The sequence below is a fragment of the Venturia canescens genome, chromosome 3 (assembly GCF_019457755.1).
Source record: "Venturia canescens isolate UGA chromosome 3, ASM1945775v1, whole genome shotgun sequence".
Taxonomy (NCBI): Eukaryota; Metazoa; Arthropoda; class Insecta; order Hymenoptera; family Ichneumonidae; genus Venturia; species Venturia canescens.
In genome coordinates, this window is record NC_057423.1 from 25,722,639 (window position 1) to 25,747,724 (window position 25,086).

The window sequence follows — 25,086 nt, forward strand, 5'->3', positions numbered from 1 at the left end:
CTTGTCCCAACCTTTTTTTCCCCAGGGGAAGTTTATGGTTTGATATCACGCCTTTTTTCTCAAAAGTTCCTCATTTATGTTTTGACGGTTATAGGATTTTAGTTTAAATTTCTATGTATTATTTGCTTAGTACATTTTTATAAATTCCATTCTTATACGAACATTTTTTATGGGATAATCTTTTTTATGAAATTATCAGCAAATGAGGGACCATCAATGTACTTTTCCCAACCTTTTTTTCCCTGGGTATGATGTTAGGCTTATAAAGTTGGTTTCCACCATAAAAGACCAATTTTTCGTAAAAATTGTAGTGAAAATATTTTGTCACAAGTCCGTCCTTGAACTTCGACGATTTTTTCCTTATACTCTAATATGTTATGCCTATTAGGAACCCAACAACATGCAGGAATCCGGGATGAGGCCCGAGAAATGAATTTCGGTTTATAATGTTGGTTTCCACGTAAAAGACCAATTTTTCTTCAAAATTGTACTGAAAATATTTCGGCACTGGTTTGTTCTTGGACTTTGGTGATTTTTCTCCTTGTCTTCTAATATGTTTTGTCTATTAGGAACCTAAGAGCATGAAGAAATGCGTGTTGTGGGCCGTAATATGATTTTCGGCTTATAACGTTGCTGGTTTCCACGAAATAAGATCTATTTTTCGTCAAAATTGTACTGGAAATATTTCGTCACAGGTCTGTCCTTGGACGTTGGTGATCTTTTCCCTTGTACTCTAATATGTTTCGTCTATTTGGAACCCAAGAACATGGAGAAAAGCGTGTTGCGGGTCGAGATATGATTTTCGGTTAATAACGTTGGTTACCACGAAAAACAACAAATTTCTCGTCAACATTGTACAGAAAATATTCCGTCACAGGTCTGTCCATGGATTTGGGCAATTTTTTTTCTTCTACTCTAATATGCTATGCTTATTGGGAACCCAAGAGAACGGTAGAAAGCGGGTTGAGGGCCGAGATATGATTTTCGGCTTATAACGTTGGTTTCCGTGAAAAAAGATCTATTTTTCGTCAAAATTGTACTGGAAATATTTCGTCACCGGTCTGTCCGTGGCCTTTGGCAATTATTTCCAAGTCTTCATACCAAGAAAGAACTGACGTAAAGATTTCCTTAATAGAACAGATTTTATTTATCCCTTTTCTTCAAAATTTAAATGAAAGATAGATCAAATTCAAGACATGAAAAATCCAACAGATTTGCCCATTTTAAATGTCGCTTTTGCATTCTGGATCTAGAGATTTCGTCTCATCCAAAACGTGCCCCCAATGAAATATATTTCCAAAGTTTGCAAGCGGCCGCTGAGGTTCAATTATCCACAGTTTGATAGTTGCTGAAAAAAAGTACCCGTAAACTTCTAACATTTATTATGCCAGAACTCAAAGCAGCAAAAAAAACTAAGCGAACTTTATTCAACAGAGCAACAGAATTCAAAGACGTTTAACGTACCTGCATTGGTTTTGAAGGAAAACCATTTCAGGACAATTTAGAAATGAATTTAGAAATTCGAAAACTCAGAAAGGAATAGAAAAAGGAACATTGAAGTATTTAGAAAAGCTGAAGACTTTTGTAATGAATTTTCTAGATTACATGATACGGTTGGAGTAAATGATTTGAATGATTGGCACACTTGCTGCAACACAGAAATATCAAAGTTTAGAAGTATTCGCTGTATATCAGTCATACAAACTTCAATACTATTTGAAAAGAAACACTTAAAAACTTGCTGAACCAAGTTCCATTACATATTACCATAATCAAAGATAAGGGATGATCCGTAGCATATATATTTATCCACAGAAATTTCAGAGTCCACAGGTATCTGCTGCGGTTCAATGTATCTGCGCAATGAGCTTCGAAGACAGCAATTTCAAATCTATCCATAAATGAGCAACTGAAGACTTTTATAATCAATTTTTTACTTCATATATATTGTAACGGTACTTTTTTGTGTCAGAACCACCCGTTACGCGTAGATTCGAGCTTCTTATAGAATAAGGGAGCAGGCATGAAAGAAAAACAAGAGTGCGAGGAAAGATCTGTGAAAAATCAGAAGTTTTATTCAAAAAAGACAATTTTTTGTTGTTTTCTGTGAGTTGCTTACAAAGGAGAATGTTATTTGTTCAAGCAAAAGACTTTTTTTCTTATTGTTTTTGGTATTTTTCTTTTAGTCACAAAAAAATATGATCGCACGCAAATGACTTAATCTCGCATTTAAAGAATAGTAAGAGCAATTTTCGCAAAATAAGGCAAATTTCTCAATTAAAGAATTAAATTTCGCAATTTAAATTTCGCAGATACTAAATTATATTTCGCAAATTAAAGAAATAATTTCGCAAATTAAAGAATTAACTTTCGCAGTCAAAGAATTAACTTTCGCAAATAAAGAATTAACTTTCGCAATCAACTGATTAAATTTCGCAAATAAATTTCGCAAACAAAGATTTAACTTCCGCAATTAACGAATTTCGTTCCGCAATTAAATTTCGCAAATAAAGAATTAACTTTTTCAAATAAAGATTTAAGTTTCGCAAATAAAGATTTAAATTTCGCAAATAAAAATTTAAGTTTCGCAAATAGATAATTAAATTTAAATTTCGCAATTAAATTAAAGAATTTTTCACGCAGTTTAGAATCTTACGATTTCATACAAAAATAAAGTAGATCTTAATTGTTTGCTTTTAAACGTTGGCACCTATCAACCGGAATTCAATCCACCCAGGAATTTTAAGGCAGAACGAACTCGAACTGCCCCCGCCCTCCTGACATGAAGGGAAGAACTCCCACAAGAATCTTGTGACCGAACGGAGCCGAACGGTCACCGCCCTCTTGGCAGGAAAAGGATGGGTAATCTGGCAGAAATCTTGGTCCAGAACGAAATCGAACTGTTCCCGCCCTTCTGGTCAGATCGGTGCCCCAGAGTGGAAATCTTGAACCCAAACGGAACCGAATGGGGCCTGCCCTTCCAAACTGAGTCGGTGGTAGTCTACGTTTTGCAAAGCGGATTCTGAGTTACGAAGTCAGAATCGGCTGGAAAAATTGCGTGTGCGGATTTGAGTTGCTCAGTCTCAGACCGGCGTGCGTAAGCGAGTCAAGCGTGATGAGGGCAAGACTGGCTAACGAGACTCGCTCTCGATGCCTTTTTATACTCGGCTGATACAACAACGCGAAATAATCATAATAAATTTGCGGGTTTCGTGATATTTCTGATTTGCTCGCTTATGCGTGTTAAAATTTTTAATTGGCCAATTTTACCTTCGGTGTGCTCTATTATTGGTTGCTTAATTGCGACCAATCGTAAATTTTTATTTTAATGAACTGCGCTTGTGCGACCCTCACAATCGCCAATCGAGACTGAGTAATTTTCTCATTTGTCATTTGAGAAATTCGCCTATTGGCTGGATTTTTTGATTGGCTCTTGCAAGCCTGGTCGCAGCAGCGCGCGAAACCTGTTTGAATTCAAATTAATCGCTTTGAAATGATTTGATCAATTTTTCTTGTGTTTTGAAATGAATTTGCTTTGAAGTTGCCACTAATTGATTCGCACAAATATTTCTTTACATCTCCGTTTTTTGTTGTTAACGGGAAATGAATTTCTTAATGAAAATTATTGAAAATTGGTTTTTCTGGTGATCTACGTGGCGCGGGTCGATAAGCGAGCCCGTACGCTGGCGCCTCTCTTTGAGTGATACGCGTATCGCTAATTGCCGTCGGTACGGCCGCATGCTCTGTTATCTAGTTCGTCTCAATATGTTACTGTTAGAGTCAAAATGTAAAATGAATGGCACAGTATATAAATTGTATAGTTTGCCGATTTTCGCTGTATTTCAATGATCCGAATCTACAGCATTATAATGAAAAGTTGTCAAAAGTCATGATGTTACATTAAAATGACATAGCGCACATTGCATTCAGCAATTCTGTAAGTTTCTGGGGATGTTGGTAGGCATTATATTTGATCGCATCCAAAACTGAGAAACAGTAGACTTATCGGAATGAATTTTTTTTATAATAATTCCATATCTGTAGTTTGCAAAGTGGAAATACTCAACATACATGTCATTCCATAAGTTTTGTTATGAAAATTTGTGTTTGCACACCGCATTCCGAAGATACGACTTTTCATATCATCAAGCAAAAAAAGCATCCAAAGGCTTTCTGGAACAAGTTTCCAAATTTATCACTTGACAGACCTAATGGGAAAAGAATAACTACCCAGTATACCAAGACCAGAAATTTTTTTGAAAATCTGATTTACGAAATGTGCAATTCAAGATTATGGTTAGAAACCTCCCGAATCATGTTACCACAATCATCATGAAGAAGGAGTAGAAAATCGGACACATAGGGCGCGTTCGGGGAGTCGCTATTTGCGCTACAAACGCTAACGTTATCATTGAATGATATTACTATATCTTATATTTTTAGCGCAAATAGCGACTCCCTGAACGCGCCCATATTAGGGAACGAATTAATATGTATCGATCCGCTGCAAACTGATGGGTTGAAAACAAGGATCGGAGAAGGCAGAGCCAAACTGAATATCAAGCAAAATATGGGGATGTTTAAAAATAATGATGACACAAGAAATAAATTAGAAAACATTTATTCAAGTAAAGTTTCTTATATCATTCTAACAGTTCCGTGTGTTTTTGTTCTATTTATTCGTATGTATAACCTATTTACACATGATATATAACAACGCCAGTGACGATATATTCGCATTGGACAATATTTCTCGTAATCTGGTTTAATTGAAGGGTTATTTCAGTCAACACTTATTTCCAACCGAACGAAATAATGAAATCTTGAAAAGTTTCGTTGACATATGCATCGCGCATTTTTTATCAAGAGACTCGGTAGAGTCTCCGGACAAGTACATTGACAGCCCTGTCGTATGCTGGCCTGCTGAGGCTCTCGCCGAGACTATCTTTTCTCTGAATAAAACGATTCGCGGTGGTGGGGGTAAAACTGGCATGTCATTTTCTAGAATTGCGGAGCTCAAGAGATGTTTTGTTAAGCGAAAATTAGTTTGGAGACTAAATTTCAAAATCTCTTTCGAATGAGCCCGAAACCAACACGATCAGTAGCGTAATTGCTGAGAAAAAACTTTGCACAGGCTCAAGATTATGCAAAAGTTACTAACACATTTAGAAATTTGACATGTCTGTATATAATACCATCAAAGGCCTCATGTCCCTCGGTCTAACTTCGCGGCGGTGTCGCGGACTGACGTCACATGCCGAGAGCTCGAAAGTCACCAGCCGAAGTTTCACGTCATGTTGACGTTTGGGGTTATGATGTTGTGAAGTGCGTGCGGGATAACAAAAAATAATTTTCGTCATCTAACGAAGTGCATATTACTATTTATTTCATTAAATTTTGTGATATACTAAGCCAGTATCAAAGCGGCCGCGGAAATGTAGTCTGTGATATGTGTGCGAAAAAGGATATAAAAAATGCGCGATGCATATGTCAACGAAAACTTTTCAAGATTTCATTATTTTGTTCGACTGGAAATAAGCGTTAAATAAAATAATCTTTCAATTAAATCAGAGTGCGAGAAATATTGTCCAGTGTAAATATATCGTCAGTAGGCTAGGTTATATATATGAAGGCGTCAGATTATATATATGAATAAATACAACGAAAACACACAGAACTGTTAGAATGATGTTGTAAACTTTAATTAAATAAATGTTTTCTAATTTATTTCTCATGTTTCCCATATTTTGCTTCATATTCAGTTTGGCTCTGCCCTCTCCGATCCTTGTTTTCACTCCATCGGTTTGCAGCGGATCGATACATATCATTAATTAATTGCCTAATATGTGTCCTATGATTTTCTACTATTCCTTCATGCTGATTGTGGTAACGTGATTCAAGAGGTTTCCAGCTATGATCATCAATCTCACATTGTGTACATCAGATTCTCAAAACAGTTTCTGGTCTTGATATAAGTGTAGTTATTCTTTTTCCACTTGGTCTGTCGAGTAACCAATTTTGAAACTTATTCCAAAAAGTCTTTCGATGCTTTGTTTGCTGATCATATGAAAAGTCGAATCTTTGGAATGCAGTAGGCAAACACAAATTTTGACAACAATACTTATGAAATGACATGTATGTTGAGTATTCCCACTTTGCAAACTACAAATGTGGAATTATTAGTGAAAAGATTCATTACGCTAAGTCTACAGTTGCTCAGTTTTGGATGCGATCAAATATAATGCCTGCTAACATCCATGGGAACATACAGAATTTCTGAATACAATGTTCGCTATGTCATTTCAACGTAACATCATGACTTTTGCCAACTTTTCTCTATAATACTATAGATTTGGATAGTTGAAATACAGCAAAAATCTGAGAATTATAAAATTGATATACTGTGCCACTCATTTTACTTTTTAAAACTAACTGTAACATATATATGAAGTAAACACTCATCACAGAAGTCTTCAGTTGCTCATTTATGGATAGATTTTAAATTGCTGTCTTCAAAATTTATTGCGCATATACATTGAATCGCAGCAGATACCTGCGAACTCTGAAATTTCTGTGCATAAATATGTGTATTAAGTATCACCCCCTATCTTTGATTATGAGAATGAGTAATAGAACTTGGTTTAGTAAGTTTTAAAGTATTTCTTTTTAAATACTATTGAAGTTTGTATTACTGCGGTATGAAACGAATACCTCCAAACTTTCATATTTTTGTGTCGCAGCATGTGTGCCAATCATTTAAATTTTTTACTCCAACCGTAACATGTAATCTCAAAAATTCATCACAAACGTCTTCAGCTTTTCTAAATTCCTAAATTTTCCGTTTTCTATTTTATTCTGAGTTTTTAAACTTTTAAATTCATTCCTGAATTCTCCTGAAATTGTTTTTCTCCAAAATCAATGCAGATACCTTAAACGTCTTTGAATTCCGTTGCTCTGTTGAATTAAGTACGCTCAGTTTTTTTTGCTTCTTTGAGTTCTGCGTAATAAATGTTTCCGGGTGCCTTTTTTCAGCAACTATCAAACTGTAGATAATTGGATCTCAGCGGCCACTTGCAAACTTTGGAAATATATTTCATCGGGGACACGTTTTGAATGACACGAAAATGTCTAGATTCAGAATGCAAAAGCAACATTTAAAAAGGGCCAATTCTGTTGGATTTGTTGTGTCTTGAATTTGATCTATCTTTCCTCTTTTCCTTTCTTTTTCCTAACGTTATCAGCCGAAAATCATATCTCGGCCCGCAACACGCATTGCTCCATGCTCTTGAGTTCGCAATGGACGAAACATATTAGGAGACAAGGAGAAAAATCACCAAAGTCCAAGAATAAACCTCTATCGAAATATTTTCAGTACAATTTCGACGAAAAATAGGTCTTTTTTCGTGAAAACCAACGTTATACGCCGAAAATTATAAACAATTCATAGAAATTTAAACTAAAATCTTATAGTCATCTGAACATAAATAAGGATCTTTTGAGAAAAAAGACGTGATATCAAACCATAAACTTCCCCTAGGGAAAAAAAAGGTTGGGACAAGTACATTGATGGTCCCTCGTTTGCTGATAATTCCACCCATAAAAAAAACTTTAAACAAGATTTTTTTTTAATTGTAAAAAAAATTATTTCATAAAAAAAAATACAGAACAATTCGAAAAAAATTTTACAAATCTTGAAAAAACGTTGTATTAAAAAAAAACTAATCTGCATCTATTTTTTAAAGTGTCAAAACAATCAAATAACAAGTAAAAAATAATAAACCGAAAAATCGCCCTTGAAATCATTTTGGAAACCGATGCCTCATTCTTCTTATTTGATTCGAACAGCTAAATCAATTGAAAAAAATTCCATCTAATTTACGTGCAACATTAAAATTTATTATATTTATTCGAGGCCAAGTATTTTCTAATGAATTGAAAAAAGTTACCATTTGAATTACGTGCAGCACTAAAATTTATGATATCAATCGGTGGACAAGTATTTTATTAGTAACTCCAAATTTTGACATTATTGAATTATTCTAAGAAGCTTTCAAATCCAAAAGAATCACATGCAAGCTAGTCATTTCTTACTCTATGGTGGCAGAGACTTATAAGAAAATCGATTCTTCTCAGACTTTCAGGATCCTCTGGTATTATTCACAAAATTCGACGTCGATTGGATCGATACAAATTATGTTTAAATATGTGTTAAAAGTACTTGTCCGGCCCATCACTATTCATTCAATAAAGAATCAATCATAAAAAAACGAAATGGCACGGCAGAATCTCGTTAAAAGTTTGTTGAAATGCGATTCATTATTAATTTAATGTTCTTAATAATAGTATAGGTTAGTTCTTATTCCGAATGGAACTCGTTCGCTGGAAGAATAAGTGGGAAGTAAAAATTACCGTCATCGAATGTAAACTGCAGAGTTATTTTGGAAGCTTGAACATATACATTATGTACAATTTTTTTCATTTATCGATGCACAATAATATCCCTTCTATATTGCGGAATAATTTGTTTCCGTTTATTATTAAATTAGTGCAATTAAGTAAAAATGACTTGAAGATTATTCTCTCAATTCCCTCTGCATGAATACTTGTGATCCATCAGTTCTAGACAAGCCCTGACTTTTATTTGGATAAACAATTTAAACGGAAAGTGATGGGCCGGACAAGTACTTTTAACACATATTTAAACATAATTTGTATCGATCCAATCGACGTCGAATTTTGTGAATAATACCAGAGGATCCTGAAAGTCTGAGAAGAATCGATTTTCTTATAAGTCTCTGCCACCATACAGTAAGAAATGACTAGCTTGCATGTGATTCTTTTGGATTTGAAAGCTTCTTAGAATAATTCCATAATGTCAAAATTTGGAGTTACTAATAAAATACTTGTCCACCGATTGATATCATAAATTTTAGTGCTGCACGTAATTCAAATGGAAACTTTTTTCAATTCATTAGAAAATACTTGGCCTCGAATAAATATAATAAATTTTAATGTTGCACATAAATTAGATGGAATTTTTTTCAATTGATTTAGCTGTTCGAATCAAATAAGAAGAATGAGGCATCGGTTTCCAAAATGATTTCAAGGGCGATTTTTCGGTTTATTATTTTTTACTTGTTATTTGATTCTTTTGACACTTTAAAAAATAGATGCAGATTAGTTTTTTTTTTAATACAACGTTTTTTCAAGATTTGTAAAATTTTTTTCGAATTGTTCTGTATTTTTTTTTATGAAATAATTTTTTTTACAATTAAAAAAAAATCTTGATTAAAGTTTTTTTTATGGGTGGAATTATCAGCAAACGAGGGACCATCAATGTACTTGTCCCAACCTTTTTTTTCCCTAGGGGAAGTTTATGGTTTATTCTTTTTCACACACACATCACAGACTACATTTACGCGGCCGCTTTGATACCGGTTTAATATATCACAAATTTTAACAAAATAAATAGTAATATGCACTTCTTTAGATGACGAAAATTATTTTTTTATTTATCCCCAACGCACTTCGTAATGTCGAAACTCTGTTCATGCGATCAAAAACTGACACATGGTTTGTACATATATATATGTATATCGATCGAATTTATGACTGCTGTTACCAGCTGTGCTGCGCCGTGTGCTACGTTATGAAGGTGACGTCAGATTTCCAATCATCAACAACTAATTTCAACAACCAATCACAACGTCTAAAAATGGATGTCGTCAGATCCAACCAATCAGAAACTTGATAGCATCAAAGTGCCTTTGATGGTGTTATAATATAATATACAGACACATCCATTTTTGAATGTGTTGGTAACTTTTGCATAATCTTGAGCCCGTGCAAAGTTTTTTCTCAGCAATTACGTCACCAATAATGCTGATTTTGGGCTCATTCGATAGAGAATTTCTCAATTAGCTGAAAGTTCAATTTTCAAAGTCGTACATAACTCATAGGCTTTGCAATTAAAGAAAATCACATGCCAATTTTACCCCCACCACCGCGAATCGTTTTATTCAGAGAAAGTATAGTCTCGGCGAGAGCCTCGGGCCAGCAGACGACAGGGCTGTCAATGTACTTGTCCCGAGACTCCACCGAGTCTCTTGATAAAGTGATTGCGATCGTAGCCCCGTGGATCAACGGTGCAAAATTTGTAAATTTCGTTTAAATAAATAAAATATTATTGGAAATAGCAGTGGATATAATCGATTTTATTTTTTTCATAAAAGAAGTTTCAATAAGTTTCGAGCCCAATTCACGACAATAATATCTATAATAAATAAAACCTCAAAAGTGGATTAATTGATCTCATACAGTGTACGGAGAGTGAGTAAAATGTTGAGAAGTGAAAACGTGAATAATGTGTCGTGAAACTTAAGAATTATCTGTTCTACTTCGATATCGTAATATATACATAGATAGCAAATTTGCGAGATTTCGCGTCATGTTGAAGTTTGAGGTTATGACCGTCGGAGTGCTGTTGCGTGCAGAGTGTAGAAAAATAAAAGTGGTTATTGAAAAGTGGAAGGAATCGATATTATTAATGACGTGACTAATTACTGTTGAATAATAATAATAATAACAATGAGAAAAAAAACGTTCGTTCATTATAACCTCTAAAACGTTCTTTCCAAACAGAAATTCTATGTTGTGTTATTACATTATAGAAAAAATATGCGTGGTCAGAAATTTCAATGAAACGTTCTGAGCCCGATGAGGATTCTCAACACTTATTTGTTGCTGGAGATTATATTTCGAATTACTGATAAATACTTGGCCTCGAATGGATATAATCAATTTTAGTACTTTTTTTTAACTTTCTTTATAACTTTTGCTTCATGAGCTTGTTTTTCCTCGAATATAATTATTATGAATGATTAGTGACTCCTATGCATAAAACGTCATTTTTTCAATCAAAGTTTCCGATTTGTTGGGTAAATATTCCAAATGCTCAATAAAAACTTGGCCTTCAATTGATATGATACATTTTTATTCCACGAAAAAAGACCTAAATTTCGTCAAAATTGTACTGGAAATATTTCGATAGAGGTTTGTTCTTGGACTGTGGTGATTATTCTCCTTGTCTTCTAATATGTTTTGTCCATTGGAAACTCAAGAGCATGTAGCAATGCGTGTTGCGGGCTGAGATATGATTTCCGGCTTATAACGTTGGTGAAAAGAAAGGAAAAGAGAAAAGATAGATCAAATTCAAGACTCAACGAATACAACAGAATTGGCCATTTTTAAATGTCGTTTTTGCATTCTGAATCTAGACATTTTCGTATCATCCAAAACATGCCCCCGATGAAATATATTTCCAAAGTTCGCAAGTGTCCGCGGAGATCCAATTATCTACAGTTTGATAGTTGCAGAAAAAAGGCACCCGGAAACATTTATTATGTCAGAATTCAAAGAAGTAAAAAAAACTGAGCGTACTTGATTCAACAGAGCAATGGAATTCAAAGACGTTTAAGGTACCTGCATTGCTTGTGGAGGAAAACAATTTCATTTCAGGATAATTTAGAAATAAATTAGGAAATTCAGAAATTTAGCATAGAATTTAGAAAAAGGAAAATTAAGATAATTAGTAAAGCTGAAAACTTTTGTGATGAATTTTTGAAATTACATGTTACGGTTGGAGTAAAAAATTTAAATAATTGGCACACATGCTGCGACACAAAAATATCAAAGTTTGAAGGTATTCGCTCCATACCGCAGTAATACAAACTTTAATACTATTTGAAAAGAAATACTTTAAAACTTGCTGAACAAAGTTCCATTACATATTACCATAAAGATAGGGGGTGATACTTAGCACATATACTTATCCACAGAAATTTCCAAGTTCGCAGCTATCTGCTGCAATTCAATGTATCTGCGCAATGAGTTTGGAAGACAGCAATTTCAAATCCATCCATAAATGAGCAACTGAAGACTTTTATAATCAATTTTTTACTTCATATATATGTTACGGTTAGAGTCAAAATGTAAAATGAATGGCACAGTATATAAATTTTATAGTTTGCAGATTTTTGCTGTATTTCAATGATCCAAATCTATATAGTATTATAGTGAAAAGTTGTTAAAAGTCATGATGTTACATTAAAATGACATAGCGCACATAACATTCAGAAATTCTGTAGGTTTCCATGTTGTTGGCAGGCATTATACTTAATCGCACCCAAAACTGAGCAACTGTGGACTTATCGTAATGAATGTTTTCACTAATAATTCCACATTTGCAGTTTGCAGAATAGGAATACTCATCATACACGTCATTTCATAAGTATTGTTGTCAATATTTGTGTTTGCTTACCGCATTCCGAAGATTCAACTTTTCATTTTATCAGCAAAAAAAGCATCCAAAGACTTTTTGGAACAAGTTTCAAAATTTATTACTCGACAGACCAGGTGGAAAAAGAATAACTACACTTATATCAAGACCAGAAACTGTTTTGAGCATCTGTTGTACAAAATGTGCGATTGATGATCATAATCGGAAACCTCTTGAATCACGTTACCACAATCAGCATGAAAAAATAGTAGAAAATCATAGGACACATATTAGGCAACCAATTAATAATATGCATCGATCCGCTGCAAACCGATGGAGTCAAAACAAGGATCGGAAAGAGCAGAGCCATAGTTAAAAAGAAAAAAGACAGCGCAATTGAAAGAGAACAGAAATCAAAATTGTTTCATGTATCTGTGCGTTAGTTTCTGAAGACAGTAATTTCAGATCTATTCAGAAATAAGTAGGTGAAGACTTTAGTAATGAATATCTTCGTTAATATATTCCAGTCGGAACCAAAAAGTTAAAAGATTGGCATACCTGCTATTTCACAGAAATATCAAAGTTCATAGGTACTTGCTACGTACCAGTTATACAGACTTTGATGCTATAGGGAAAAACACTTCAAAATTACATGAACCACATTTTTGAAACATGTTATGACACATTCAAAAAAAAAGTGACAGATACGATGCATGTTGAAGCAAGCAAAATGCTGTAATTTTGTATGTCTCCATGGTTATCCGCAGACAAAATATTTGATCACATCCAAAAATGATCAGGTGTAGACTTACAGACATGAATTTTGCAACCCACAATGCCAATCGCAAACATGGTCTGGAAATATTCATATACATGTCACTTCATCACTTTGTCGAACTTTAGAGGTGTTCATTGCATTTCGAAGATACAAATTTTGATATCATGAAAATTAAGCACCCAATGACTTATTGAAATAAATTTCCAAATTTATCATGTAACAACTCAAGTGAATATATCTATGCATTTACATGGCCCCAAGATTTTTCAAAACTTGGGTGTATGAACAAGCAATCGTGAAGGCTTTTTGTTATAAATATTTCAAATTATCTTGTTGAAATCAATATAAAGAAATAGAAATACGAATATCTCTCGTATTGTCTGGAGAACGAATAGAAATTGGTATGACAATACACTGTAAGCTAAAGAGGTGGAAAAAGGGGACCGGTGAACACAGCCAAACTAAATGAAAGAAATTATGACAACAATACATTGAATTACTTGACCAAAGTATTTTAAAATTTATTTGAATTCGTTTACACACAACCATCCACCTCTTTCTTTAATGTAATTACACAACATAGAATTTCTGTTTGGAAAGAACGTTTTAGAGGTTATAATGAACGAAAGTTTTTTTCTCATTGTTATTATTATTATTATTCAACACTAATTAGTCACGTTATTAATAATATCGATTCCTTCCACTTTTATTTTTCTACACTCTGCACGCAACAGCAGTCCGGCGGTCATAACCTCAAACGTCAACATGACGCGAAATCTCGCAAATTTGCTATCTATGTATATATTACGATATCGAAGTAGAACAGATAATTCTTAATTTTCACGACACACATTATTCACGTTTTCACTTCTCAGTATTTTACTCACTCTCAGTACACTGTATGAGATCAATTAATCCACTTTTGAGGTTTTATTTATTATAGATATTATTGTCGTGAATTGGGCTCGAAACTTATTGAAACTTCTTTTATGAAAAAAATAAAATTGATTATATCCACTGCTATTTCCAATAATGTTTTATTTATGGCTGTGGCTACTCGTCCGACCAGACGGATGAATAAGTATTGCTTAATCGTCCGAAAACAGTACAAAAATGAGTTTATCTTTTCTACAAACAAAAATCACACAAAATATCATGAATATATTTTTAAATAGTGGAAATAAAATAAATTGGTAATAATAAATTAAAGGATAGATGGAAATATGCAGAGATCTATTATATGAGCAAAATTCAATTATTCAATTTAAAACCCATTGCCTTCGAATGAATAAGAATACATTAATCATCCGTCCATGTTGAAGATCGTATAAACAAGCGTGTATGGACGATTAAGCAAGCCTTATTAATCCGAACATCCAGTCTGAGTATCCAAGAAAGCCGTCGGACGAATAAGAATACATTAATCGTCCGTCCATGTTGAAGATCGTATAAACAAGCGTGTATGGACGATTAAGCAAGCCTTATTCGTCCAAACATCCAGTCTGAATGTCCAAGAAAGCCGTCGGGTGAATAAGAATACATCAATCGTCCGTCCATGTTGAAGATCGTATAAACAAGCGTGTATGGACGATTAAGCAAACCTTATTCGTCCGAACATCCAGTCTGAGTGTCCAAGAAAACCGTCGGACGAATAAGAATTCATTAATCGTCCGTCCATGTTGAAGATCGTATAAACAAGCGTGTATGGACGATTAAGCAAGCCTTATTCGTCCGAACATCCAGTCTGAGTGTCCATGAAAACCGTCGGACGAATAAGAATACATTAATCGTCCGTCCATGTTGAAGATCGTATAAACAAGCGTGTATGGACGATTAAGCAAGCCTTATTCATCCGAACATCCAGTCTGAGTGTCCATGAAAACCGTCGGACGAATAAGAATACATTAATCGTCCGTCCATGTTGAAGATCGTATAAACAAGCGTGTATGGATGATTAAGCAAACCTTATTCGTCCGAACATCCAGTCTGAGTGTCCAAGAAAACCGTCGGACGAATAAGAATACATTAATCGTCCGTCCATGCTGAAGATCGTATAAACAAGCATGTATGGACGATTAAGCAAGCCTTATTCGTCCGAACATCCAGTCTGAGTGTCCAAGAAAACCATCGGACGAATAAGAATACATTAATCGTCCGTCCATGTTGAAGATCGTATAAACAAGCGTATATGGACGATTAAGCAAGCCTTATTCGTCCGAAAATCCAGTCTGAGTGTCTAAGAAAACCATCGGACGAATAAGAATACATTAATCGTCCGTCCATGTTGAAGATCGTATAAACAAGCGTATATGGACGATTAAGCAAGCCTTATTCGTCCGAAAATCCAGTCTGAGTGTCTAAGAAAACCTTCGGATGAATAAGAATACATTAATCGTCCGTCCATGTTGAAAATCATATAAACAAGCGTGTATGGACGACTAAGCAAACCTTATTCGTCCGAACATCCAGTCTGAGTGTCCAAGAAGACCTTCGGATAAATAAGAATACATTAATCGTCCGTCCATGTTGAAGATCGTATAAACAAGCGTGTATGGACGATTAAGCAAGCCTTATTCGTCCGAAAATCCAGTCTGAGTGTCTAAGAAAACCTTCGGATGAATAAGAATACATTAATCATCCGTCCATGTTGAAGATCGTATAAACAAGCGTATATGGACGATTAAGCAAGCCTTATTCGTCCGAACATCCAGTCTGAGTGTCCATGAAAACCATCGGACGAATAAGAATACATTAATCGTCCGTCCATGTTGAAAATCATACAGACAAACGTGTATGGACGATTAAGTAACCCTTATTAGTCCGAATATTCAGTCCAGCGTGTGTTACGTTTTAACGCGAGCCGTTTTGCGAAAGGTTTTGGCAAAAGATCTATCGGAAAATTGATTCATGTAAAAAATTTTACTGAGAACATAACCCGAAAAAAAAGACTTGATTTTAAAACTTGGAAAAAAAAAAGATTATGTGATACTCCTGTTATTAATTATTTAAAAATTTTAATAGTCATTTTGACTAATATTATATCAAATGACTAATATCATTTTGGCATATCGCTAACTGTCATGGAGTAACGCGCACTACAATTTCCTCGTAAAGCACGAGAACATGGTTTAGTTACGTAATATATCATCTGCATCTGGAGAGCAAAAACTTTGGTAAATATTTACTTTATTCACTTTTACTAAAAATAGTCTTAACATTTTTTCCAGCATTATTATCAATAACAAATAATACCGCGATCAATTTTAGGGAGAGGGAAGGTACAAAAAGCAAAAAAAAATTTTGAACCTTTTTTTGTATTCTTGGAATGTACATGGGTGGGTCTTCCCGGCGCTTCGCGCCGGAAAGACGAATTTTAAGGTCAAAAACCCCAGAGTAGCCCAGCCAAGGAGCGCAACGTTTGCCATCCATGTAGTCTTCAAATTAACCATTAAACGTCTAGAACATCTTTGAATATAGCGAAAAAACTGAAATTTCTTTCGGACTTTTTCAAAATTTTTTTTTTTGGTTTGTGTACCTTCCCCCTCCCTAAAATTGATCGCGATATTATTTTTTATTGATAAAAATACTTGAAAAATAATTTTCCATGCTTTTTAATAAAAGTGAATAAAGTAAATATTTACCCATTAAGTGTAGTACATCCATTTTTTCCGAAACCATTAATTTTTGCAACAATTTAAACGATGAAATTACTAAAACAATCACAAATCATGATAATAATAAGTCAATCAAATGCATCATTGAAAGGTTGTAATCTAACTTTATTAAAGCTTTAACCTTAAAAATAGGTTCATCACAATATTCTTAAACAAATAATAATTTTTCGGTTCAACAAAAAATATGCTTGACGCTTATTATAATATTCTCATAAATGAGCAAAAGAGCAACTGAAAGTAAAGAGAAATAAATGATTCTCCCATTTAGCATCTATTACATTTCCACAACTTCGATTTTGGTGGTTTTTTCAATTCAACGCATCCCACATGATACCATAATACACAATAATCACAGCGTATAGAAAATTTGCAATTCGATGAAGATTCGTCAATAGTAGTATCCAAATCAACAGCACATACAGCGCATAAAAAGACATCATTTTTCCGTTTACATTCCAGAATCTGTTCAACGACTCTCCATGCATCCCCAGAAAAATACTTTTTCATTGACAAGATATTGATATCGTCATCGATAATTGAATCACAAACTGCGTCCGGGTTCGATTCCACAGACTCTTCCTGGATATGTTTACCATGATAAACTGCTGAGTATGCAATTTTATCATCAACCACCCATTTCAAAATAACAAGGGCTCTTTCATTAATACTCAATTTAAAAAACGGCCGTTGTTTAATTCCTGCAGGCACACGACGTTTCTTGCGCAACCCAATGACGGTTTTCTCAGACCCTTTCGGACGTCCCCTCCGTTTTAAAGCACAGGGAACCGTAAGGTTTTCTAAATCGCGATTCCGCTCTGAGCGATTTCGGTTAACTCCCACTAAACACGCGTTTCCGTTAGGATCCATAGCGCTCAATGACGAGTTTTCATTTTCCACTGAACCAGTTCTGTCATATTCTACTCCACTGACATTGTCATCATCATTTCTTCCTTTGACAGTATTCTGATTCACGTCAATTTCATGAAAAAGTAAATCTTTACTCGAACCCAAATTAAAACCATCGTCAAAATTGAAATCACATGGAAGACTTGACGATACTGGAGTACTCGTAGAAAAACCGGAAACTTCTTCCATCGATATCGGTGAACTCTGGAATTCGCGATTTTCTGACCAGGCTTTTCGTATTTTTTCTAGTAACTTAACTCGCCCAAGGAAGATATTACCGGTGACCTCGCTGCCTAGTTTATTAAGTTCGCTAGTAATATCACGCATTATCCGATAACGCTGATTTTCAGTAGAAACATAGCGTTTTGAAAGTTTCGAAGAAACTGTTACGCTGGGAATATTTTCATCGTCTATTGTTTCATCGCTGAAAACTCGCTGTGTATTGCAAAAGTATTCCCGAGTCCATCGACGACTGCAAATACTGGGATCGTAAAGATCGCAACCTGACAGATTTTTAACAACGAACACATGGCTAGAAGAAAAAAACAGAAAAATGAAGAACACTTTCAGTAATAATTGAACATAATGCAGAGATCGATAATGGATTGATAGTAACCGGCACGGCAACGCCATTGACATAAATGAAGGACATTCGCATGACTTTTCAGACGCAATAATCGTTGAACCTGCCAATCGAAATTCGAAATGGTCATCATCCCGTTCGGTATAAGTAAGCTTTCCGCGTCTATAACATTTCAATTCCGCACTGACGAAATCGAATGCATATCGTGTAAGATACTGACAGTAAGACCATTCTGCGGAATTCTTTTCATACGGTATAACCAACGACTTTTGGTAAGTATATGCGGCCTTGAAATCGCGTTCAGAATTTAAACAAGCGACTAAAGCGAAGAAGCTTCCGATAAATTCTTCCAAAGTGCTGTACAATTTAACCACACTTTTAATCTTTGCGTTCAACGATTCGATTCTATTATTCGTTGTGTTCAAAAATGTGCTCTGCATGAAATTAATGCTCAAGGTCCATTCGTTTCGAATATCGTGCCAATTTTTGTTAAAATAGTTTAAAATTGCTGATGGCAACTTCTTGCTTTCTTCATAGTAACGCATGTATTCCGTTTCAGTTGAAGAATAAAGCATTTTCCGAAAGAGATCTTTTGCCGTATCCCGTTGTTCGGGTGTAATGGGCAACTTCTCACAACTAACTTCCCTATTGAACGTCCTTTGAGCGTGGAAAATACAAATCAAAACGTTGGCAGAAGGAAATTCTTCTTTGATAATTCTTCTCTCGAGTAAATCTTTATCCGCCATGATACATTTAGTACTTGACCACGATGGATGAACTTCTTTAAAAGTTCGAAGAAACCAAATCATACTTTCTGCGTCTTCATTCATAAGAATGCATACAGCAACAATCTCGGTATTTCCTTCTGAATCCTCTACAACCATCAGATAAACCGGAGCTCGTATATCAAGCAGCTTAAATGTTCCGTCAATACCCACAAATTCAGGGTATGCCAACATCGATTGTTTCATTTCAGTTGTTGCAAAAAAAGACCCTTCATTTCTCGATTTTCTTCGAGTACATGACATTCAGCTCCTACAATAAAATCAAACATTCACACGTAAACATTTTCAAACATCAATCCATAAAATATATCCATTGCAAAAATTAACTAAACTATGCTTATACATACCAAACTCTTTCTCCAGTTTTTCGATTGTATTTTTCAAATTGTTTTGGCCGCTTTTTCGTGACATGACATTAGACAAATCTTTAAGCAAAATTTGTTTTTTGGATTTTGAAAAAGCTTTTTGTGCAATTAACTTTTTATTTGCACCGAGAGCCAACAAATTTTTGACTTGACTCTTTTCGTTTGCTGTCATGGCTCGAACTCGAGGCAAAAAATCATACAGTTTCTAAAAAAAAAATGTGTGAAATATGTAGCAATATAGTTGAACAAATAAATTTTTTCGATTCTAGTTATCATTTTTGTGTACCAGTAGCCGACTAGCAAAAACACGCACAAAACACAAAGCGTTCTAAAATTTTCCCTATAAAAGTTTCAAAACAACCGAATTATTTGATAAACACTAAAAATCTCCAAATACCTTTGAACAGATGTGATTATGCTTATCAACCATTTTTCGCAGAACTAGTTTCTTCCCATCACTGCTGCAAATGAAGAACATCATAGCCGGGCATTGTTTTTGAAATGTCCTGGTAAATCAAATTTTTAAATGAATATATATAAGTTATAGCCACAAAAATAAGATCTGAGATTAACAACTATCAAAACTTACGAAGATTTCCGGATGCCTCTCGTCAACGATTTAAAATTTTTTCCTCCGTGTATACAACTATATCTTAACCGATAGTATTTCAAATCAGCATTGAGCAGTCTTGAAATACCTCTCTTTCTGCACTGATCGATAGTTGAACAGTCACGTTTGTAGAAAATACAAAAATTTTTCTTTTCGTAAGCCAAAACCGATTGTTCAAGTTCAGCGTAGGAAGCAAACTCAACCCCAACACTCAGCGGCATGACGGAGTGTAATGTTTTTTTTTTACTCGTTGATGGTCGCTCTAAATCTACGTCGCTTAACTCAGAACATGATTCCACCTCTTCGAACTGATTAGAGCTGTCGTCAGAACCCAATGATGACACTAAAAATTGAAATAATCCATATGGAAATTCTTTAAACGTGTTGACTATCAATGTTATTCAATTACAGCTGTGTCGGACACAGAGCGATACTGTGTTGAACTCTATATCCAACTCCGCTATAATTGAAAAGCACTGTATATTAATATTATCAGAATGCAATAAATGTAAGAGAGAGACGGATAACACCAAACAATAGTTAACACCGAATAGCTTGATTTTCAAACGAGAATATATTGAAAAGAGTAGAAACATCATCACTGCAAGACGCATTTTCTCATTTTTTTTCTAATAGATATTCGTAAGTATCCAAGAATTTAGCTGCCTAGCGTTATCCACCACTCAATACTACCACCTCACATCTTACCAAAAAAAAACTTGAATAAATTCTGGATGATAAAAAAATTATATAAAACTTACACATCGCTGCGAATCCTCCCAATTCCCAATCAATCGCTGACTTCTGATTGTTATTTGGACAACTAAATACTGTAACACGTGAAAAATTTAAAGTTATAACTGAATCAAACAACCAAAACAGAAAATCATACAAATTTTACCATTTCAATTACAGATAATTAAAAAAAAAAAAAACTCACCTATTAAAATAACAAATCGCAACCCAATCCGACGCACTTTGATAAATAATTAAAACACAAAAATATCACGTCGAACCGGGAACAGCTTGCTTTTAGGCGCAAATATGCGTGATCGGCGTAGTTTAGAAAACGGTTAAATTGTGCGCATGCGTAACGAAAATTCGTCGAACGCAGCGCCCCATATTTCAAGAAACATTGAAAACGCTCAGCTGTATAATTATATATAATTAGTCGGACGAATAACAATTCGTCCGACTAGCCGGACGAGTAGCCACTCCGTTTATTTATTTAAACGAAATTTGCAAATCTTGCACCGTTGATCCACGGGGCTACGATCGCAATCACTTTATAATAACATAACAGGCGATAACAGACGGTATACAAGAAAACATTGAGGACTATCAGAAACTTTCTCATCGGCGATTGGTCGAGACGGATAGATTCTCACCGGTGATTGGTTATGATGGGCATCAAGAAGCCCTTGTATGTATCGGTCTGAACCCATATACGGATACGTCAGCTGCGTAAATGTGTTGGTACTTTTTGCATAATCTTAAGCCCGTGCAAAGTTTTTTCTCAGCAATGACGCCACCGATCATGCTGATTTTGGGCGCAATCGAAAGAGAATTTCTTAATTAGCTGAAAGTTCAATTTTGAAATTGCGACATAACTCCTGAGCTTCGCAATTCAAGAAAATAACATGTCGATTTTACCCCCACCACCGCGAATCGTTTTATTCAGAGATAATATAGTCTCGGCGAGAGCCTCGGGCCAGCAGACGACAGGGCTGTCAATGTACTTGTCCCGAGACTCTTCCGAGTCTCTTGATCGGCGAGAGCCTCGGGCCAGCAGACGACAGGGCTGTCAATGTACTTGTCCCGAGACTCTTGAGAGTCTCTTGATATTGCATGTAACTTGGACTCGTTTTTTTTTTAATACTTGGCGTCGAGCCGCTACCGCGTCTCTTGATAGTACATTTTTCAATTTGTTTAATATTTATGATTTTGTTTGAAAATTTTTTAGTTTTTCTTTATAGAATTTTTTTCGATTGTTTTTAATTTTTGTTGAATTTTTTGAACTTTTCAATTTTTCGTTTTTTGTTTCCATATAATTGTTTTCCTGGATTTGAATATTTTTTTATTAATTACGTTTGAAATGGTTTATTTATGACCTTTAGTAATGAATTGCTCATTTGAAGCAAGTTTCGAGAGAATAGATCGAACAACTTCTTATAAATTATCGTACATTTGTGGTTTGAAGTACATGAGTGTCACACGGGGTTTCACTGAGACTACTGTCCAGGTGACATAAAACATAAATGTACTTGTCTCCAATTTTTCAACAGCATTCGTGCTGTGACTTTTGATTTGATTTGACTACTTTTTGTGCACTATGTACTTGACAAATTTTTACAGGATATGGGAAAAATCTTCATGTTAGGTAATGATTATCTCCCATCAGAGTATCTCCCATCAAAACGACATTTATTGGAAAAATTTATAATTAAAATTATTTTCTGCCTCGTCGAAAGAGATATCGAAAAAAATGGAACAAAAATTTTTTAATCAAATTACGGCTAATATATTTAAAAATTCAAAAAATTGTAACGAATTATCAATTTCAATGTTGAGACTAAGTCGTTATATAACGACAGGATTTCAACGACTAAGGCACTCGAATCTTTTTTTCAGATAACGCAATATTGGTCGATTGGAATAATGAAATACAACATAAGAGGGTCACCCCGTGTGGGAGCCGGATTTTGTGGGGTTTTTTCGCGATTTTTTTGCGGTAAGGAAAAAAAATATAGACTTTAGAAATTTGAAGGGTTTATTCAATAGTATTTCAACTCTATGGTAGAAATTTTAACTCTGATATCTCTAGTTTTGTTTGAATGATTTAATGACTCCCATAAGGGTTACATCCTCCTGTTTCACATTTCCTCTTTCTTATTCTATTCCTTCTTATTCTACCTTGCATCTAACGCGTCGTCTTACTTCTATCTTACTTTACTATCGCCTTTATTCGCCTTCTACCTTTCCATTTTCCATTCCATCTATTTCTACCTTTTTACATTTTTTCCCTTTACATCCTTATTGCTCTATTCGTTTTATTTCCGCCTTTGTGTTCCTTCTCCTCCCCCTCTCTCCTCTCTCACTCCCCCCTCTCCCTCTCCCTCTCCCCGTCTCCGACTTCCGTTTCCGCCCTTTCATTCCATTCCTTCTTTCATTCATCTGTGCCTCTTCTTTCATCTCCTTGGTCTTCGCTTCTCCCTCTCCTCCTTTCTTCCATCTTCTTCATCCATCCCTCCCCCTTTCCTTCTTGATCCAGAATCTCCTTAATTCTTTCTCCTACTCCTCTCTCTGACTCCTCCCCTCCACCACATCTATCTAATACATGCTCCCATGTTTCTTCCTCTTCCTCACATATTCTGCATTTTTTCTCTTCTACCCCCTTCCAATACTGGCCCTCTCTCATTTCGTTCCCCAATCTATATCTCCCTATCCTTCTGTATCTTTCCTCCCCCCAACCTGACCTCAAGTATTTTGGGACTTCCTCTGTTCTTATCTCTCTATACCATCTGTTGTATTTCGAATCCCTTATCCTCCTTTCCCTTTCTTCTCTCTGTTCTTCCCTGTCTCTCTCCATCCATTTTTCCATTTTTTGTCTTTCCTCCACCCTCCCCTTTTCCCTGCTTTCCTTTCTTCTTTTTTCCCATCCCGATAGCTCCCTGTTTCCTTGCTCTCTCCTTCTAGTCTCTTCCCAACAGATTCTCGCTAATTCGCTTCCCCTCCCCTCCTCTAATTTCTCCTCGTACTTCCATGCCCTCCTAGCCGCTCTTGTCCTTATTTTCTCCCTCTTCGTCTCCTCCCTTACCATGTACCCTGATGTTGTCCATTCTAAGCCCATCGTCCACCTTATATACTGAAACGTAATTGATTTTTTTGTTTCTTTATTATGAAGGATTCGGGACACGGAAGAGGGCTTGAATTAATTTTAGACCTTGTTTGATTGATTGTCACATAAAATTATACAAAGAATTTATTCAGTAACTTATTTACTAATACAAATGTAAAATAAAGAAAATGTGTAACGAAATATGTGTTTTGTATTGATTTGTCCAGGTTTTACCCCAAAAGAAATCTCGTTATTACCGACGAATATGACACCGTGAGAGTATTTTCGAATATGACTGTACTCTCGGATTTTTGACAGAATGATATGAAATAAACGTTATTTAAATCTTCCTGATATGGCTACGCTCGGGCTATCGTTTATTTGTGAGGTATAAATTATAAATTCAATGATTTCGCAAGTTTAAATATGATGCGTGAATTACGATACTTTTCATTGAGAGTGTACGTTCAATGTGGTGTAAAAGTATATATTTTTACCGCTGTGTATCGTGGCGCTACGTTCACATGATTTTCGCCTCGGCTGATCGAAGACAGTCAATATGGCTGTGCCCGCGTGTGACAGCTCGAGTGAGTGTTATGATTAAATTCACAAAAATAGTAAAGTGCATTAAATAAAATTAATACAATGATCGTTTGTTTTGTGAGTGATTGTGTTCTCAGTGTACTTTGCGTGTTTTTCTTGACTACGTGTAGTATCGACATAGTCAAGAAATGATACCTTGACTCTTTTCCCTCCCGATATAACTTTTGTTATTTCCTTCTATAAATTTTATTCCTTTTATCAATTCCGTCCTCCTTGTCACCTCTTTATTCCTTTCCTTTAATTTTCGTGTGAGGGATTACACGAAAATTCCTTTCTTTTCCTTTAGACTGTTGCTGCTCGTACTGCTAACCGGACAACTAAGCATGTGTTATTCGTCCGGAAATTAGCCAAAAGTGAGGTTATCTTTCCTCCAAATGAAAATCGCTCTAAACGTCATTAATTTTTTTTAAACATTAAAAATAAGTTGAAATATTTCAATTGAAACATTCCTAGCGATAAAAATAACGCAGTTTTGAAATAAGTCAGCATTACTGTTCCAGAATATACGTTCTGGAAAAATTTGATAAAGCCTTCGGACGAATAAGGATAAATTAGTCGTCCGGTCAGAATGAAAAATCTTGTGTCCAAGAATATACGGACGAATAAGCAGTCCTTAATCGTCCGGTTACACAGTTTGGAGCCGTTTGAAAAAGTCTTCGGACGAATA

General features: G+C 35.1%; 2 protein-coding genes across 2 annotated transcripts in view; one reads left to right on the plus strand and one right to left on the minus strand.

Moving 5' to 3' along the window:
- Positions 1–19,185: 19,185 nt before the first annotated feature.
- On the minus strand, positions 19,186–21,101 carry LOC122408514 (uncharacterized). Its single transcript, XM_043415308.1, has 6 exons — positions 20,919–21,101; positions 20,740–20,808; positions 19,958–20,321; positions 19,766–19,874; positions 19,351–19,573; positions 19,186–19,253 (listed from the first exon to the last, which is right to left on the minus strand). The coding sequence occupies exons 2-6, from the start codon at positions 20,741–20,743 to the stop codon at positions 19,186–19,188; spliced, it is 768 nt and encodes a 255-aa protein (XP_043271243.1). The 5' UTR covers positions 20,744–20,808; positions 20,919–21,101.
- A 299-nt stretch (positions 21,102–21,400) lies between these two features.
- LOC122407775 (uncharacterized) overlaps positions 21,401–25,086 on the plus strand; it is a 43,009-nt gene continuing 39,323 nt past the window's right edge. Inside the window, exons 1-2 of the mRNA XM_043414197.1 lie at positions 21,401–21,450; positions 22,610–22,709. Of these exons, the coding sequence (XP_043270132.1) occupies positions 21,447–21,450; positions 22,610–22,709 (104 nt within the window). The 5' untranslated portion in view covers positions 21,401–21,446. The remainder of the gene's footprint in view (positions 21,451–22,609; positions 22,710–25,086) is intronic.

Excerpts from the sequence above, each read along its gene's own strand:
- LOC122408514 (XM_043415308.1), bottom strand. Across the intron at positions 19,875-19,957 it reads AGAGGCATCCGGAAATCTTC|GACATTTCAAAAACAATGCC; the intron begins GTAAGTTTTGAT and ends TTGATTTACCAG. Across the intron at positions 19,254-19,350 it reads AAAACTGGAGAAAGAGTTTG|GAGCTGAATGTCATGTACTC; the intron begins GTATGTATAAGC and ends ATTTTATTGTAG.